The sequence below is a fragment of the Anneissia japonica genome, unplaced genomic scaffold (genome assembly GCF_011630105.1).
Source record: "Anneissia japonica isolate Jap-2015-1 unplaced genomic scaffold, ASM1163010v1 scaffold287714_len2871179_cov188, whole genome shotgun sequence".
In the NCBI taxonomy this organism is placed as follows: Eukaryota; Metazoa; Echinodermata; class Crinoidea; order Comatulida; family Comatulidae; genus Anneissia; species Anneissia japonica.
The window spans coordinates 871,089-888,575 of NW_022755542.1; the positions used below are offsets into that span (position 1 = coordinate 871,089).

The 17,487-nt window shown below is 36.9% G+C and overlaps 2 protein-coding genes across 2 annotated transcripts; one reads left to right on the top strand and one right to left on the bottom strand.

The window, feature by feature from the left end:
• The first annotated feature begins 1,757 nt into the window (after window positions 1-1,757).
• LOC117123642 (dopamine receptor 2-like) lies at window positions 1,758-2,936 on the top strand. Its single transcript, XM_033269642.1, has one exon. It carries the CDS (start codon window positions 1,758-1,760, stop codon window positions 2,934-2,936), a length of 1,179 nt encoding a protein of 392 aa, XP_033125533.1.
• Window positions 2,937-9,615: 6,679 nt separating this feature from the next.
• LOC117123629 (myosin regulatory light chain RLC-A-like) lies at window positions 9,616-16,269 on the bottom strand. Its single transcript, XM_033269630.1, has 5 exons — window positions 16,144-16,269; window positions 13,425-13,529; window positions 12,930-13,005; window positions 12,047-12,227; window positions 9,616-11,183 (listed from the first exon to the last, which is right to left on the bottom strand). The coding sequence occupies exons 1-5, from the start codon at window positions 16,144-16,146 to the stop codon at window positions 11,015-11,017; spliced, it is 534 nt and encodes a 177-aa protein (XP_033125521.1). The 5' UTR covers window positions 16,147-16,269; the 3' UTR covers window positions 9,616-11,014.
• Window positions 16,270-17,487: the final 1,218 nt, after the last annotated feature.

Here is a 17,487-nt window from a genome sequence, read left to right on the forward strand (position 1 = left end):
ATTAGATGACAAGATGACATTAAAAAACCTTTCTACCCGAAACATATTTTGAGCTCTCGTTAAAGAAAAGTCGTCGATCCCTCCCCCTCTCCCCCGGGAAGAGAGATAAACCTTCACCTGCGAGGCCTAGCCAATAGTTTTGTCACAAAACACTGCATAAGAACCTTGGTTGGGGCTGAGGTGCGAACATTTTGAGAACATGGACTGGTGCCCGAAAATATCACTCTCCTAAGAAACTTCAATCAACAGCCTATTATGTCTGTCTCTTATACACATCTAGATGTGTATAAGAGACAGGTTCCAAGATGTGAAATTTTACTGGCAGTCGTCAATATTCTGGTTTATTCGCCTACTATCATCATAGTCCAATGCTCAAAAATACACATAGGCCTATTATTGTGGCATTTTATATCTGTAGGCTGTATGTGCACAAAAGTCTGTACCATCCAAATTTTGGACAGCCTTCTCTTGTGCACACCTCAAAACCAAATCCCCCTCCAAGTCACACCCAATTTTGCATTTCACAAACTATTCCTAACTCTTGGCCAATCATCAAAACGCACGATTTACCTTGTTTACAAGTTTAACACAGCCCTAGATATTGATCGGCATCAAGCGACTTGCATAATTTCCCTCATTTGCATACTCAGCACAACCCTGGATATAACATAACTTTTACACCTTTTTGATAACGAATCCGTTCGTTAGTAATGAAATAGAATAACTGAATGAAACATCTAAAACTATATGTCACTTATGACATTTACACGCAATCTGGCATGTGGGCCACAAAGTGTATTATGTTCTTAATGTGACCTTTTTAACTAAAGAAGAAAGAAAGAAGACTTTGTTCGTGTTCCATATTAGGAGATCTTTGATACAATGAAAAACACAATGAAACGTTCATTCAAATTAAATCAGAAAGTGTCGACGCGTAAAGAAGATTGGTTAATTATTGCTTGAATGCAATTGAGAAAAAGAAAAACGATCGGATGGCTCTTGGTTTCATCCATGGTCAAAGTAGACTGGTTGAATACGCCTTGCCACGCCCCTGTTCGTGTTCCATATTAGGAGATATTTGATACAATGAAAAACACAATGAAAACGTTCATTCAAATTGTAATCAGAAAGTGTCGACGAGCAACGAAGGTTGGTTATTTTTTTAATTATGGTTTGAATGCAGTTAAGAAAAAAAACAGAGAAACAATCGGATGGCTCTTAGTTTCATCAAGCATAGTCAACGTGGACTCGTGGTTGAATACTTGCTCGCCCGATAGTAATATCGAGAGTGTACAAAACCTAGATTTATCATTCCTGAAGGGAAGTCTTCTCTTCACCTCTGTTCCATTCAGTTGACTTTAGCCAGATTGAATTGAGGCATTGATTACAACTTGTAATTTACGAGAATATTTACGATAACTGTGTTAAAAATATGTTCAGCTAATTGTTATAGAATCGAATACTGTAAATAATTTCTGTAGTAAATAATGAATCGATTCTGAGATTATTTTCATGTAACTAATATTAGTTGCACAAGCGTTGCAGTTATATTGAGATGCATCCCTTCATTTTGAAGATAAGTACGCAGCTCGATGTTAATGTTTTGGAGATTACGGTATTTGGAGAAACGTTGCGTGTGTATTGACTTTTGCTGGTAAGGCATACCTTCCAGTTTTTCAGTTTTGTAAAATTTACTTTCCAAAATATGCTTAGGAGATTTATATACATTACGTGACAACATTTAACTCATTTTTGACATGTCGGCGTTTTTAGTTAATGTGACTAGGAGAACTACCGAGTCAACAGGTACCGACATTTCATATTTTCATACAACCATAGCTTCAGTCAGTTTTACATCGACAGATAAGTTCGAGCCAGTACTGCTGCATCCTATTATTCTCTGTACTCTGTGTGCCATTAATCTGCTGACAATATTAGGGAACCTGTTGGTTATAATGGCAGTGTTCAAAGACCACCGTCTTCGCTCAAACAATACCAATCTTATTATAGCGTCGTTGGCACTTGCTGATTTTCTAATAGGCGTTGTGGTCCTGCCGTTCGCCATTTCCGTGGAATACACATCCGGATACTGGTATTTTGGCAGAAACTGGTGTGATATCTGGCACGCTATGGATGTGTTTTGTTGCACAGCGTCCATTTTTAATTTATGTATCATATCTTTTGATCGATATTGGGCGATAACAAACCCAATTAGTTATCGTTCCAAAATGACAAATCGTGTTGCCTGTATCTTGATCGCGTTCGTTTGGGTTTGTTCGTCTGCTATATCTTTTCCGGCAATAGTTTGGTGGAGAAAAGTGGACCCACCTTTTATTGAAAATAATTGTATATTTACAGGAAGCTCATCGTATTTGCTATTGGCATCAGTTATAGCATTCTATATTCCATGCGTGATCATGGTTTTTACATACTTAAGAGTTTATTTAACAGCTATACGCCAAATGCGGGGCATTCTAGCTGGTACAAAGAACGTGACATTGGCTTCGAATAATAAAAAAACTGTAAATTTACGGATACATCGTGGCGGATTAATGAGAAACAATCTGACAGACAATATGAAGAGAGAACATAAAGCAGCGAAGACTTTAGGTATCGTGATGGGTGTTTTTGTTATCTGTTGGCTCCCATTTTTTGTGATACTCCCGTTGTCTATCTGTGAACAATGCATTAAGTATCCCCAATTAATTTTTCCTATAACGACCTGGCTAGGCTGGAGCAATAGCGCCCTAAACCCGTTCATTTACGCGTTTGTTAGTAGGCATTTTCGGATGGTATTTTATAAGATTTTGTGCGGTGCGCATTGCACTAATAGCTCAATATCCCGTCCATCTACAGATTTTGCTTCCCTGTCAACTGGGGTTATAAATGCGACATTTGTGAAAGGTGACGAGGACTTCCAATTGTCGATTGAATGACCAAATCTTAGAAACAAACTGGCATTCGTCTCTCAAGTCTAGACTCTGATACGAACTTCACCCATTACATTCAAGAGATAATAAAACCTACTTAACATATTTTATTCTTGAATCCTCCCTCTTCTGGATGAGTATGCAATATACAATTATACAAATCCCACATTCTTCCTTTCATTGAATATGCATGTTGTGTCTATGGTTGCCTCCCAGAATGTGATCTCTCCCTTCTTCAACGTGAGTACCTTTTCTGTAAGCTTCTTTCCTTCTCCTCTTTCCATTCATCTTACATATCTGTTCTTAATGAATTTGGCATCCCTTCGGTTGTATCCGGTTTTAAATATTCAACCCTCTGCAACCTTGGAAGAATAATAGTTGTCTGATTACCATCCTCTTCATCTGTATCTTCCCTCCAGCCGCCAGTACACCTTATCTCTTCGTAACCTAGCCTATGTTTTGAATTTATCATCCTCTTTATCCACTGATCCTTCTAATTTCACACCTCTTCTGATTAAGCAGCTTTTGCACATGTCTAAATGTGTGTGGGGATATGCGGGTCTTAGGAACTTGTGGAGTAACGTCCCTACCCCGCGATGCATAGTTGGATTAGTGGTGGCTTTGGGGTTGCGGGTCATTAGGACCTTAGTGGAGTAACGTCCCTACCCTGCGATGCATAGTTTGATCATGGTTAGGTCACTAGGGCCTTAGTGGAGTAACGTCCCTACCCCGTGATTCATATTCTGATTAAGGTTGGCTTTGGGGTATGCGGGTCATTAGGACCTTAGTGGAGTAACGTCCCTACCCCGTGATGTATAGTTTGATTAGGATTGGCGTATGCGGGTCAGTAGGGCCTTAGTGGAGTGACGTCCCTACCCCGGGATGCATAGTTCGTGGGTTGTGGTATGAGGGTCATTTGAACCTTAATGGAGTAACTTCCCTACCCCGTGATGCGTGTTACCATTCTATTGTTTTACTGTATTGTTCTTTGTGCGAATATTGGCCTTGATGGCTCTTGTAGCAAATAAAAGAAATTGAATTGAATTGAATTGAATTGAATTGAAATTTTCATTTTTAAAATTATAGATGATTACGTAAGAAAATATGATTCTATTTTTTTCCGTACTTTGAAGTCAAACCCACCCGCTGAAATATGTTCTTTAATCTCATAAAATTTATTTAAAAAATTAATATTAGCTGATTTATAGTCGCAATAGCAACAACTCTGCCAACCTTTATCAACCTGCACCTGCATTGAGATGAATGGAATTTGGAAGGAATTAAAATTATACAGTAGATGTTTGGATGGGTGTAAAAGTGATGAACACATTAAAGGGGTTGGGGGAACTCTGGAGTTTTATAATTTTTTGTAAAGTAATTACAACCCTAAAGCATAGTTACTATATGATTGCTACACTGTCTTTGCAATCGTTTCCCTGCGACCCGATTGACCTATTAGCGATTTTATGAACTTGGCTTAGGCCCAAGGTAACTTAATAAATAATAAAATATAAAAAATAAAATAAATAGACATATGTACAATTATAGATTAGAAATATATGAGGCCTATTGTGTGTGTGTACTGAATTTTGTGTTGAAGTCAAGAGATAATATATACGGTAATTAATGCTTGCGGTACACCACGTAGATAGTTCTGAAAAGAACTGTTGTTGTTGGTTGAGAATATCTCGACGTTTCGGTTGACTTGCTTCAACCGTCTTCAGGAGAATAATATAAAGAGATAATATTATTATCACAACTTTAACTTATGCATATACGGCTTAGGATAATTTAGATTCTACAGATTATGTAGGCCTATTTACTATGATTAATAACAAAAAATGTAAATCACTATCATATTATGATAATAAAAGTAGTCGCAACCAAAGGCTAGCTTCACGGGTCAGAGTTGTCCATCTCAGTTATTTACTTGGTGTTTAGGCCAGACCTTAATGCTCTGGCTATAAATATAGGCCTGTTATTATAAATAATACAAGGATTAAACTATAATAATATTAAATTTAATAGTAAATGATAATTGGCGTATTAGATTGGAACCTGTCCGTTGAGTATGCTAGTCCCTTTAAGTACAAATTCAACGAAAAAGTTTTCGTTGAGCACTTTCTGTTGAGCACGAAAGTTCCCACTCGAATACGACAAATGTGATTGGCATAATGGTGTATGTAGACGTTACTTGAATATCAGCAACAATAAATATGTCACAAAAATCGATAAAGGAATTCTTCCAAATTCTCAATATACCATGCTTCCCCTCAAACTGACACGACGATAAAAATAAGAGGAGAATGCAATAGAAATCAAAGAAAGGATGAGGCGTTGGTATTATCACATGCCAACTTCCAGCTTGTATGTAATAATGTAAGTATGAGCAACAACAATATTTACCAAACTGATTCATTCAAAATTGTTCGTCATCAAATTGAGAGGACTTTCATAAAGAATGGCGGCTATAGAAATAACCGAAGAATTTAATAAAAATCAAAGAAACGAGTCGTTTGCATAATTGGCACATGCTTTGTTTACAGCTTGGTAATAATAAAAGTATCAACAGCAACAACAATAAGCAATTATGCCAAACTGATAAAGAAAATTACCACAATAATAATGCTTCTTGTCCTCAAATGTGAAGAGTTCCTGCATATAAAGAAAGGCTAGCTGACTATAGCTAAAGAAATAACCAACTAATTTCGAAAAAGTCGAATCACAATGCAACTCGAAAATGAAGTGAAATGAAGGGCATAGGGTTGAATAGTTGGTGGTTTTCATTTCTTTACCGCTCGGAAATACGTCAAGTAAGAATTAATGAAAAACTTAATGTTCTATGCACATTCATAGCCATTGGAAGCATTTTGCAAGTGGTCCGGTCATTGTGGGTGGGTGGGATGCGGGATGGTACATATTTTTTCACCATGGTTAAAAAATTGGCTCCTCAGCCGGGAAATAGCACGTGCATAATTTAAAAAATATTTTTTCAAATTTTAATTTAAGGGTTTAAATTTTGATCAAATAACTACTCAGGACCGGCTAGACCATTAGGCCTATACCTTTTGCCCAATTTTTATAATAGTTATTTGTTATTTTATACAGCATTTTATACCTCTAAACATTTTTAAAATCAATCTTAAATATTAAAATTAACAACCGATTCTACATAAATGGTCAGTTTCGGTGACAAATAAAATGCTGCCAATTACACTTCTATTCTGGTGCCACCATCAATCATCTGATCAGAATCCACTAAGCAGGTTTGGTGACGTCATCATGGCTATCGTGATTTGTCACCGAAACTGACACATATTATTTAGGTGGAATCGGGTGAAAATTATAATTGTCAAAAAGTTGAAATGTACATGACAATACAAAAACAAGCGCATGGTGGATTTAAAAAATATATAGGCCTAACATTAAAAATACAATGTGATACGAACATTAATAATAAATCCACATAATATGTACCGTAGGTGTCAGCATATATTTATTAAAATAATTACAGGTCTCCCTTCAATTAAAAACCACCTCCAACTAAAGACCACAATCTTGCGGCCCCGTTGAATGAATATCTTTAATCATTAGCCGTTCCCTCCAATTTAAGATTCCCTCTATTTAAAGAACATGGTTTTGGTGGACCTAACTGAAAATTTCCCCTCCAAGTAAAGACCACTATAAAATAAATAATGATCTTAATGCAAATTTGTTCTACAGTAAATTGTGTTATATATGACTTACACGTAGAAATATTATCTAATGCACTGTTTTGTGTACAGTGTTTTGTGTATATTGAATGAAGATAATGTTAGTGGCAATGTAAAAGTAATATTTTAATTAAAAGACAAGTTGATGTCTGGTTACCAAGAAATGTTTAATTAAAAATAAACAGCAGTATGCAGTTACTGTACATCCATTTTAAAACATTTAATGTATTATTGTGTGTGTGGCATACAGTAACAAATTCAACCATAATGAATACTATCATGGTTTTGGCAGACCCAACTAAAAATTTTTCCTTCATTCATAAATATCATTAAAATATAATACAGTGATTTTAATGCATTTAGAAACAATATATGATGATAGATATACATCAAGATAATACAAAACATAAGATGATTTTTTGTGTATCAGTGCTCTATATTGAATTAGGACGGTGCTGTTAGTAATTGTAATGGTGATTTGGGTAGAATGAGGACAGGACTTGATGTATGATTATAGCGGGAAATGTTTGAAGCATCAATAACAGCATACAGCAACTGTACATCTAATGTAATCCATTCTAACAATCTTACATTTACTATCATTTCTCGATTTCTCTCTAAAGACTACCGTACTTTTAGAGCCGGTCTTTAATTAAATGGATTGTAATTAGAGACCAAAGCTGCTGAAGACCACTAAAAACCCGGTCCCGAAAGTGATCGTTAATTGGTGTGGAGGGAGACCTGTAATAGGTTGAGAAAAAGTGATCCGGCCAAAGCCGGTGCGGTTCCGACGGCCCTGACATCAAACTGCAATGGCGTAACGACGAGTCATTGGGCCCGGGGCGAGAAAGTTTTGGGGCCCTTGTATATTAGCAAATGTGTCAGTGCAATCGAATTGTGTATTTCTATTTTATATTTCATTCTTATTTGTTTGTATGTATTGATATGGACATTGTCTGAAATAATAATATATTAAATAGGTCCATGCGCGCATATCGTCATGCGTACAGTATGTGCATTTCATTAGCGTCCATAGGTTACATCTTAATCATGAATGTATTGATATATGTTCCAATGAAGCTTTGCCAATGTATATGCCCAAAGAAGCATTGTATGCATTTTGATATGGACATTGTCTGAAATAAAAAATGTATTGAATAGGTCCATGCATATATCGTAGGCGTCATGATATTGATTTAAGTTCCAAAGAAGCTTTTTTGCAAATATGCCCAAAGAAGCATTATCAAACAATCATTCAATCAATTGTCATGAGTGGCGCGTAGGAGCATGGGGATATCCTCCCCCCGCCTCACCCACAAAAGAAAAAGAGAAAAGAAAAGGAAAGTCCAGAGGGGAGCACGGTACCATAGGGAACCAGTGATGGTCTCAAGCGCCTGCCCAGATTTTTACTGGTTATGTTTATAAGGTACCATTCCAACATTTATAATTAACACTATAAAAATTCAGACGAACAAAAATTAACTTTACCCATAATAATTGTAGGTCTACGACTTTTGAATAATTTTTTTTTTTTTTTGGTCGTCTGACTAATAAATTACCAATAGACGGTTAAGTAACCAAAATGATTATTGTTTTGATAAAGTGCTAATTCGATACCACGAATTATATTGCTCTAAAACAGGTACTATAAGGCCAATCTGAATCAAATGACTATCGTTTCTTTATAGTCAAATCGATGATGTCTACAGACTTTTATCATCCCAATGGTACGAATTATTAGTACTCCTGTACATTGGTTTAATCGATTTTAACATGTAATGTCACATAATTTTTGTACATTTAATAACTGTAATTTTTTTATTTACTGAGGTTTTAGGGCGGAGGCGGATTCAGGGTGGGGTTGGATGCCGGCCAAAGTCTCTCAAAGGCTGAGAGGGTGTCAGGTCAGAACGGTTCCCCACTCATTCAAACTTATGTCATTTATACATGAGTGCCCTTTTACTTTCTGCTCCCCCTCCTGCATATCTGGACCCCCTCCCCATCCCCCCAAGAACCTCCCCAGTACAGCCTCGCGAACGGTCACCGGAGGCGGCCTTTTCGCTTTTATTTGATGAGACCAACTGCCAAGCGAGTCACCACGGAGCAGCGCCACCTGAAAATGTAGTGGATAAATTATCCTCCGTCTATTCCTATGACCTTCATTTGCTTATTGTTTCCAAAGCTTACACAAAATCCTACTGCCATATATCATATTTATTTTTTATTTTCAGCTGCCACTCTTTGGAACACACTCCCTAAACGCCAAATCACCCTCAGTTGCTATTTTTTAAGACCAAACTCAAAACACACCTTTTTTGACATCAGCGCCTTTGATTTTTACTTCGGTTTAGCGATAAACTAATTCCTCCATGATTATAATCAACGTCGGCGATAGCATGTAGCGAATCAAGCCAACTCGCTACACAGAAAAATCAAATATCGAGCGCCAAAAGTACAATTCAAGCATGCCTTAGGCCTAGTAAGCTGTCAAATTTTATAGATTAAAAACTGCTTAGTGCGAGCAGAGCTACCGTATGTGCGAGGTGTTGTATACTGTTGCGATCGTATAGTTGCAGTGATGGCGCCAGCTCTTCCCCGATAGGGGGACGGTACCTCCGACAGGGGGTTAGTACCCCTGACTGGGGACTAGTACGATACCCCTACAGAGCTCTTAACTTGCATGGTTTATATCAATTTATCCTTTTAAAATCAAGAATCCTATAATTAACACAAATTTGTATTATTTTTTAGGCTTTCCTGACCGGTAATCGTGGCGTTAGACCCCTTGTCGGGGGGAGCTTAGACCCCTCGTCGTGGAATTCCTGGCGACGCCCCTGACCAGAACAGGACAAAGGTACTTGTTGCAGGTGTGTATGGAAATTGTTCTAGTTATGTTTCATTTAAAGCGAGAACATCGCCTATCATTTATACAAATCATCATATTAAAAATAAACAAAAACTGACACGAGCAATTCGGACCTATGAAATCAATGGTGTTTATTTTCGAATATCAAATCATAGAATACAATACAAGTGAAAATGGTAACGGAGTTTGCCGCATCAGGCTGTTGGGGATCGACATTTTTTGGTTCTGCTTTGTATATCTAATCCTTCTCTGTTCCACTCTTCTATGAAAAAATAAACCCAACCAGATAAAGCTACATCATAAAATATTCTAATTGTCACACTGTATACACGGCAGTCAATGGTTCGTCAATTTCTGTGCAGTAGACTAAGCGATGGGGGCGCCAGACTTTAAATAACATACGTCCGTCTCCAGTGACAAATCTGCATGATCCATTTTTTAGACACTTTTAAAAGCCTGCTAATTAATATTAGATAACGTGATATAAAGTTACTTCCCAAAATGAAATTAATGATAGGTTCAATAACTACGATTGAATAATAAATACATCCAATATTTCGTTTTGTCCTTAGCAAGGTTTTGGTAAAGTGGTCTCATGAGACAGCGAAAGAACCATGCTATTTGGCGCGCACCATCGCAGACTATGCTGCCAGATTCGGCGCAGGTGAGTCTAATCTCTAAATGGCATCAGTTTTACTCTAGACTCTTTTGCACGACGTCTCGGCCAAACATCATTTAGAATCTCATTCCAAACAGAGTTCTAAAAGAATTTATTGCAAAGGGGAAATAAAAATAGAATAACAATTTGTTAATAATAGTTTCTTTAAAAAAAAAAGGGGGCGCTTTATAAATAAAAAATATGAAAGCGAAGAGGAAGTGTGGTATAATAAACCATCTGATGTCCATTTACACAAAAATTAATAAAGTAACACTGGACCTTTCAGGAGTGTCAAACTTTAACAACTGACCAATCAGAATAGGGCCAGCAATACGTGGTCTCACCAGCACACGTGTTGTCCCACAAAAAACGCACGTATTTGCGTATGTGTTAACACTGCCGTGTCAACTTGGCCGTGTTGTGATAGCAACAATATCCAAGGGGCGGGGCTTAGCGGAAAGGTTCGTTTCGAATTATTTTGTGAGGGGGAATGTTATCGATGACGTCACAACATAAGTTGTGGCTCTCATTTCATTATGCTTCATGCTTAAAATTGAAAAAAAATAGTTTTGTGTTTATACATAAAAAGTAAATCTTCCCTCCCACTGACTTTTATACAATCGAAGTCATATTTATAGATTTCCTAACTAGTAGTATAAATAAAGTTTATATAATATTGAAGACCTAAATGGGGCAATAAAAAAATGTCGAAAATCGTCTTCTCACATCTTACACATAATAATCATTACTGTATTTAATAGTAAGGATAGTCCTTTTTTTCCATTTCCATGGTAATAACATAATCCCGAAGCATTTGATAAATTTGGTGTTACGCGAAATCTGTAGTTTATTTTGACGACTTGACAAGTTCTTCGTCCTTCGTTCCGTGCTTGATTATACGGACAAATGCATAGTAGTCTAAATTGCCATCATCATCAATTGGTGCCCCTTTGTACATTTGATCCACCTCATCCTGGGTATAGCGTTCTCCGCTCTGCATCATCTTAGTGGCAAAGCTACGGAAATATAATCATTATCAATGTGTGTAAAAAACAGTGGAATATCTTTCTAAAAAGTCCAAATATTAAACTTACGAACACGTCATTATCATTATCGTCATTCATGTCTCAAACATTCTTGACAATATACTGTTCGAGCTGAATATAATATTTGATTCATACAAAAGACATAAATCGCAGGCCTAAGCCATGACAGATGTACTCTGTTGGGGAAGGGTTGTCTAAAAATTGAACCGTACCGTACGTAATATTCGTTATCGTTTTTGTAAGTTTGCGAAAACTCCCTAATGTTGATATTGTCGCGGATGATACGATGATGTTGATGATAAAGTCAATGATAATAACATGGTTTTATAGAACCATAAATACGTTTTTATATAACGTAATTTCTGTCTAATTGTTTGCACAATATACCCACAACGCCCATAATGTTTGCGAATACTATAATAACGTTTGGCGTTTGCTGGGCCGGAAATGATTGATAACGATGATGATGTTGACGATAATAATGACGACAGTGATGATGATGATGATAATAATACCAGGGCCAGATTTAGAGGGGACTGGACCCCTCCCTTTTGGAGAGTAAAAAGAAAAAGAAAAAAGAAAGAAAATTTATCACCCAAAACGCCTCAGATGGTATTTTCAGGCGTCTAGAATGCAAAATTCAAGGCAGTATCGTCTCGATCGGCCCCACTTTCGCCCCCCCCCCTTTTCGGACATCTGTGGATCCGCCCCTGAATGCGACGATTATAATAATACAGCGCTTTAAATATCAGTACATGACCTGAATGTTAATTAACAAATAATTATAAAAAGAAATCATTTTTTTATGTATGGAAATTAAGAACTATACTCACTAATCTTCATTTATCGTTTTCTTCCCTTCTAGATCAAATAGTTTGAATGCATTTAATATCGTGTCCTCCGGGTCCGTACCATTTAGTTTTTCACCAAATAGTGTGAGAAACATGGTGAAGTTGATCGGACCGGGTGCATCGGCTACCATAGCATCTAATTCTTCTGCTTTTGGTTCTTTACCTGTTACGAATTATAACATGACAGTTAAGTACAATATTAAAGGAAAAGTCGATCGAGGTGCAATGGTATTTTTATGGTAGGCCCTAAGTAATTTAACTGTTCCCTGATGATACCAAATTAGTTATCTGGATGTCAAACCACAAAATAGATATAGGCTAATGCAAAAATTGACGAACGTTTGATGTAACAGTCCCGGCCCTGACGCACTCGGGAATTCTCCCAGATTGGCCACCGTCAAATAGTGATATTGACAAAAAATATCCGAACGAATAAAGACTGACCAATGATCAGCGCCGTGGTCGAATCTGCAGCAGGCCTATGTCCATAAAGATTAGTTTCCATAAAATCACTACACTTTCGCTACAGCATTTTCACTACAATCGTTATGCCTACACTGCGCACGTACGGTACCTCTCTCCGAAGCATTCCAATCAACCGAGCAATCAGCGTCGCCAAAATCTTTCGTCAATAGCGTGTAGCGAGTTTATGGAAACCATGCTTAAAGGTACACAAGTTATTATCATTATACTGTATAACACATACACATATATTTAAGAGTTTACACCGGATGATGATGTTAATGATGATTAAGACTAGATGTGTTCAGTTTCTCGCTGTTAGATATACACAATTTTAAGAAGTCAGGAGACACTATTGTGTCATGTACACAGGTAGAGATCTCACGAAGTGTACCGTACTCACCCATAGAGGCGAACATGTCTTGTAAATCCTCCCTGTCGATGAAACCGTCACGGTTCTGATCGATCAGTGTGAAAGCCTGAATGACATACAAATAAACGAAAATATATATTTATATATATCATGGTCAATTTAGATACCAAACAATAATTGCTTGCGTTCCCGTCAACGCGTTATCAACGATTATAGTGTCAACCAATACACACCATTACGCATGATGCGTACGTGCGTTTATGGGGGTGGTACGGACGTTCACGCAGCACCCTGGATTTTAACTTGCGGATCACCATGGCACCAATAGCATAATCATTACGTAACTACAGTAGGTCTGCTTTAAAATCATATTTTTCAATTTATGTTAATATTTTATGAAAAACAGTGCTCTGAAAAAGCGCTCGACACGATATTATTCACATTCGCCTCGTTTACGATTGGATGATTGACGCGGTGTGTCAATCAAAAATCAGGTGAAATGTCGTAGTTCATATCATACCGTACCTCTTTGAATTCTTGGATCTGAGCCTGGTCAAACATAGCAAACACATTAGACGTGGCACGTTGCGCACGCTTCTTGCTAGACTTTCCCTTCTTCTTTGCGCTGGCCTATGAAAACAAAACAAAAACAAAACAAAATTAAATTGTGAAATATTAAGAACTTTTCAGCTATATGAGAGATAATCGAAAAAAAAATACATCCAATCGATATAAGTCAGGCACATAGCACCGGCGAGTCTGTATTCATATTTTAAACACCCTGATTACCGATATTCCATTTGGAATATTATTGATTGTAGATTTATAAATGTGTGTAATTTGGAAAAAAAATTAACATGCAGACCTATTTGTAAGCCATTTCAATATTACGTTTAATTTATATCATAAAATTAGAAATGTCTTTATATTCAATTGGAGAAATTATACAATACATTGATCAGAGGAAAAATTATATCTTTAAAAAAAATACACACAATTCAATCCAAAGAATGCTCGCGCAAGTATTCAAAAGCGAAGGTGTGACCGTAAGGCATCCCAAATGATATACGGTACCAATTGAAAACATGACTAGATAAACATAATCTTATTGCACTGCTTGTACAGCGCGAGGAGGTGGCTACTGTACATCGTGTAGCCAATTCAAGGAATGTGCGAGGTATTCGCGGAATGTATGGCAAGGATGATGCGCACTAGCCGCGGCCCGACTCGATTTCGCAGAGGTCACCAATTTGCGATTTGCATCCTGTAGCATAGGTTAAAGGTGTTTATTTACCGTGCAGCCAAACATAGACTCTTCAGCAAATATTACAAGAGAGTTACAACTTACATTATTATTAATCGACACACACCCCAGGGGCCTATGATGGCCATCTAGGCATAATATTTCGGAAAGTCGACTATATTCAACATTGTGAAAGTAGGTCATAGCAAGGCAGTTTTTTTATATTGTGATTATTTATATCGCTCACCAATAAAGTGTGAATATCAGAAATCATTTATGAAGGATTTGAGACTGAGATTCGGTCATAAAACTTAATTTTAATCTTGAATCCGGAATGAACGATGTAATTTCTGAGCCATACGCTTGTCCCTTCGAGTCAATTAATGTCTGAAATGAATGGACTTCCAATTATGGTAAGTTGCGCCTAAGAGAGCATCTTGCCGCACGTGAAATTCAAACCCATTCGAATGAGAACTTCGTTGTAAATATATTGCTTCTCAATAGCTACGATGGCATTAATAATAACATTAATTTTCACAGTTGTAAGCATTACATTATTAATGCTCCATTAAACGGAAACAAATAGCTATTGCACATAAGCCTGGCCTATAATATTATTATTACCATTTGGAGGTGTATTAATTTGGGATATATTTTGAATGAGTGGATGTCTTTAATTAATGATGTTTACCCATGCAATATGGGAGGGGGTGTCATTGGAGGGTATGCGGATGGCTCATCGGTCGCCATACCATCAATGTTTACAGTACCGTATCTAGCAGACTTATGGGGAGCTGATAGGGGGAAGGTGGTGTGGGGATCGATAAATTAGTGAGGAGCACTAGGTCGAAAAATAAGGTGATTACTTGAGCGTGATCTTTTTGCTTCGGACCTTTACGTGAGCAGTGGCGGCGCCAGTGGGGGGGGGGAGAAACAGGGTGGGTATTCCCCCGTCGAACAGGCCTGGACCCCCTGTCGTCCGACGAACGACTAGGTCGCCGTATCAGAAATTTAAAAGAAATAATAATTTGCCTATATAAATAACGCTATTTTGATTGCCAATCCCGAATATTGTGGTCTAAAAGCATACTTAGGACCAAATTAAGCCATAAAAATCTTCCCATGAACCTTAACCCTTTATTCCGGGCCGTCGACCGAGGATTCGTCGTCGCCTTGGTTCGGAACCCTTGGACACGTCGGACCTCTGAGTCGGGAAATTTCTGGCACCACCGCTGAAATTGAGGGGTTAGTGGTATGGGGGGGGGGGGACTTTTTGTTTATCGTCCCTTTGTTTTTTTTTTAGCGCATAGAGACCAACTGCACAAACCATTGATCAACACATATTATATAATATCCAAGTAGAATTCTCTGCTTTTAATAACTCTTAAAAAAGAACATTTGCAGATCATGTTTTAGAAAAGAAAATCGGTTGGATTGGTTGGATAATATCGAAAAACCAATCAGCTTAATTAATACGCTATAGTCTCTGTAATGATTCCCAAGCTACAAGCATTTATGTCCATCCAATCCAAATTTAGGTAAGGCGCATAATACGTTGTGCCAAAGCGAGAGAGTACTTCGAAAAAAGAAAACAATGGGAGAAAACAGTACATAAAAGGAAAGGAAAAGGTGAACAGAAATAATTAAACAAAAGAAACTAGCTATAAGAATAAAACAAGACATTGAGTCTAAAGTTTGTTTAGTTGTTGAAGCCTCATTGTTGATGATACCTCCGCATCAGAAAAGGCCATGAAAATCAAACAATCAAATAATAATGGCAAACATTGCCAAAATACAATTAACGCACCGATAAATCAAAACTTTGCTAATGATATATAAATTAAATCTTACTTTCCTATGTATGCAATGTTATTACAGTAATAAAGGCTGTACTATATTAGCCGGGTGACAATCCTACTGCAGGCTACAGAAGGCCCATACGGGGCTTCTAATTGTTGAGCAGAATGACTAATATTTAATTAAGAATGCTAAGTTACTCACCATTTTGACTAAAGGTTGGGACTACTTGACAAGTTGCGATGCACCGGGGAAAGAGACAACTTGTAATACACTCTGTGCCCATCAAGACCTCTAAAGCTTCGGTGCTTCTAAGATAGTGACGTCACAAAACATTCCTAGTGTCTTCCATTACTATATTAGGGGTACCATTTATTAACGAACACTCAAAACTCTCATTATCCAAGTAAAAAATAATATACAAAATATCCGTCTTTTATATAATATTATTAAATTGTATGTATATGAATATATTAGGTTTATTTATTTTGTGAAGAATATTTTTTTTATTAGCTCTTATTTTAATTACCCATGAGATAATGGTAGGCTAAAGTTTAAGGGTAGCTTGGAATTCTGACACTGCCTTATTTAGGCAAACATTAAACAGACAGGCCTTCCAGGCTGTGACAGACATCTTATACCTTTGGAGTACTGTGTTACGGATACTAAGGAATGGTACAGACCAATAAAGCGTTTAATCACAAATAAAAACAAAGACAAATTTAGTCAGCCTTACGATAGTAAAGAAGGCGGAAACACGCGGTAAAACGCACCCATCCCATTGTGGTCGGCCGGATGCCATGGTAACACTGTCAATATGGGTGCGTCAAATAACGCGAAAAATGGCATGTATCATCCTAGTGGTTTAATCAATCAATCAATTAATCATTATTTTATTTTATTTTATTTATTTATTGTTTTTTTTTTTTGACTTACAGAAAAATCTTTCAACGATTCATCGTCTGTTGGGTTTCTAAAAAAAATATAGGAAAGTGGAGTAAAGTGAGCATTAAATTAGATTAAATTTCAACATAATTATTAATTTAACAATTTAATGGATAGGCTGAACCGTCTCTATAATAACTCCATGGTGCCACATACTGGGAAGATTTTCAAAAGTTCAATGTATTTAACACAGGCAGTGCTTCAAAACAATGTTTTCATTTTGATGTGCCTGAACACTACAAGGATTTTTAAACAGTACCGTAGTTAAAAGTCTTTGCTTTATAAAGAAAAAGATTTACAAGTGCATATCAGGTGTTAAATAAGCCGGAATTGGTTTTCATTGAAAATCCAACAGACAGATTAAAAAATCTTATTTATTTTTAAAGAAATTTTACTGCATGGAAGTGAAAATTATAGCTGGAAATTGTTTATAACCCTTTGTCTAATTTGAACAGAATGTGTAGTATCGCTGCATGGTAGGTCTTTAAAAAAATTCTTAATTAGATGAGGAAAACTGTGCCTAATAAGACATAAATCGTGGCAGAGGAATTTTAATGACTGAGTGTTTGCTGATATCCATACAAACTGTCTCTTATACACATC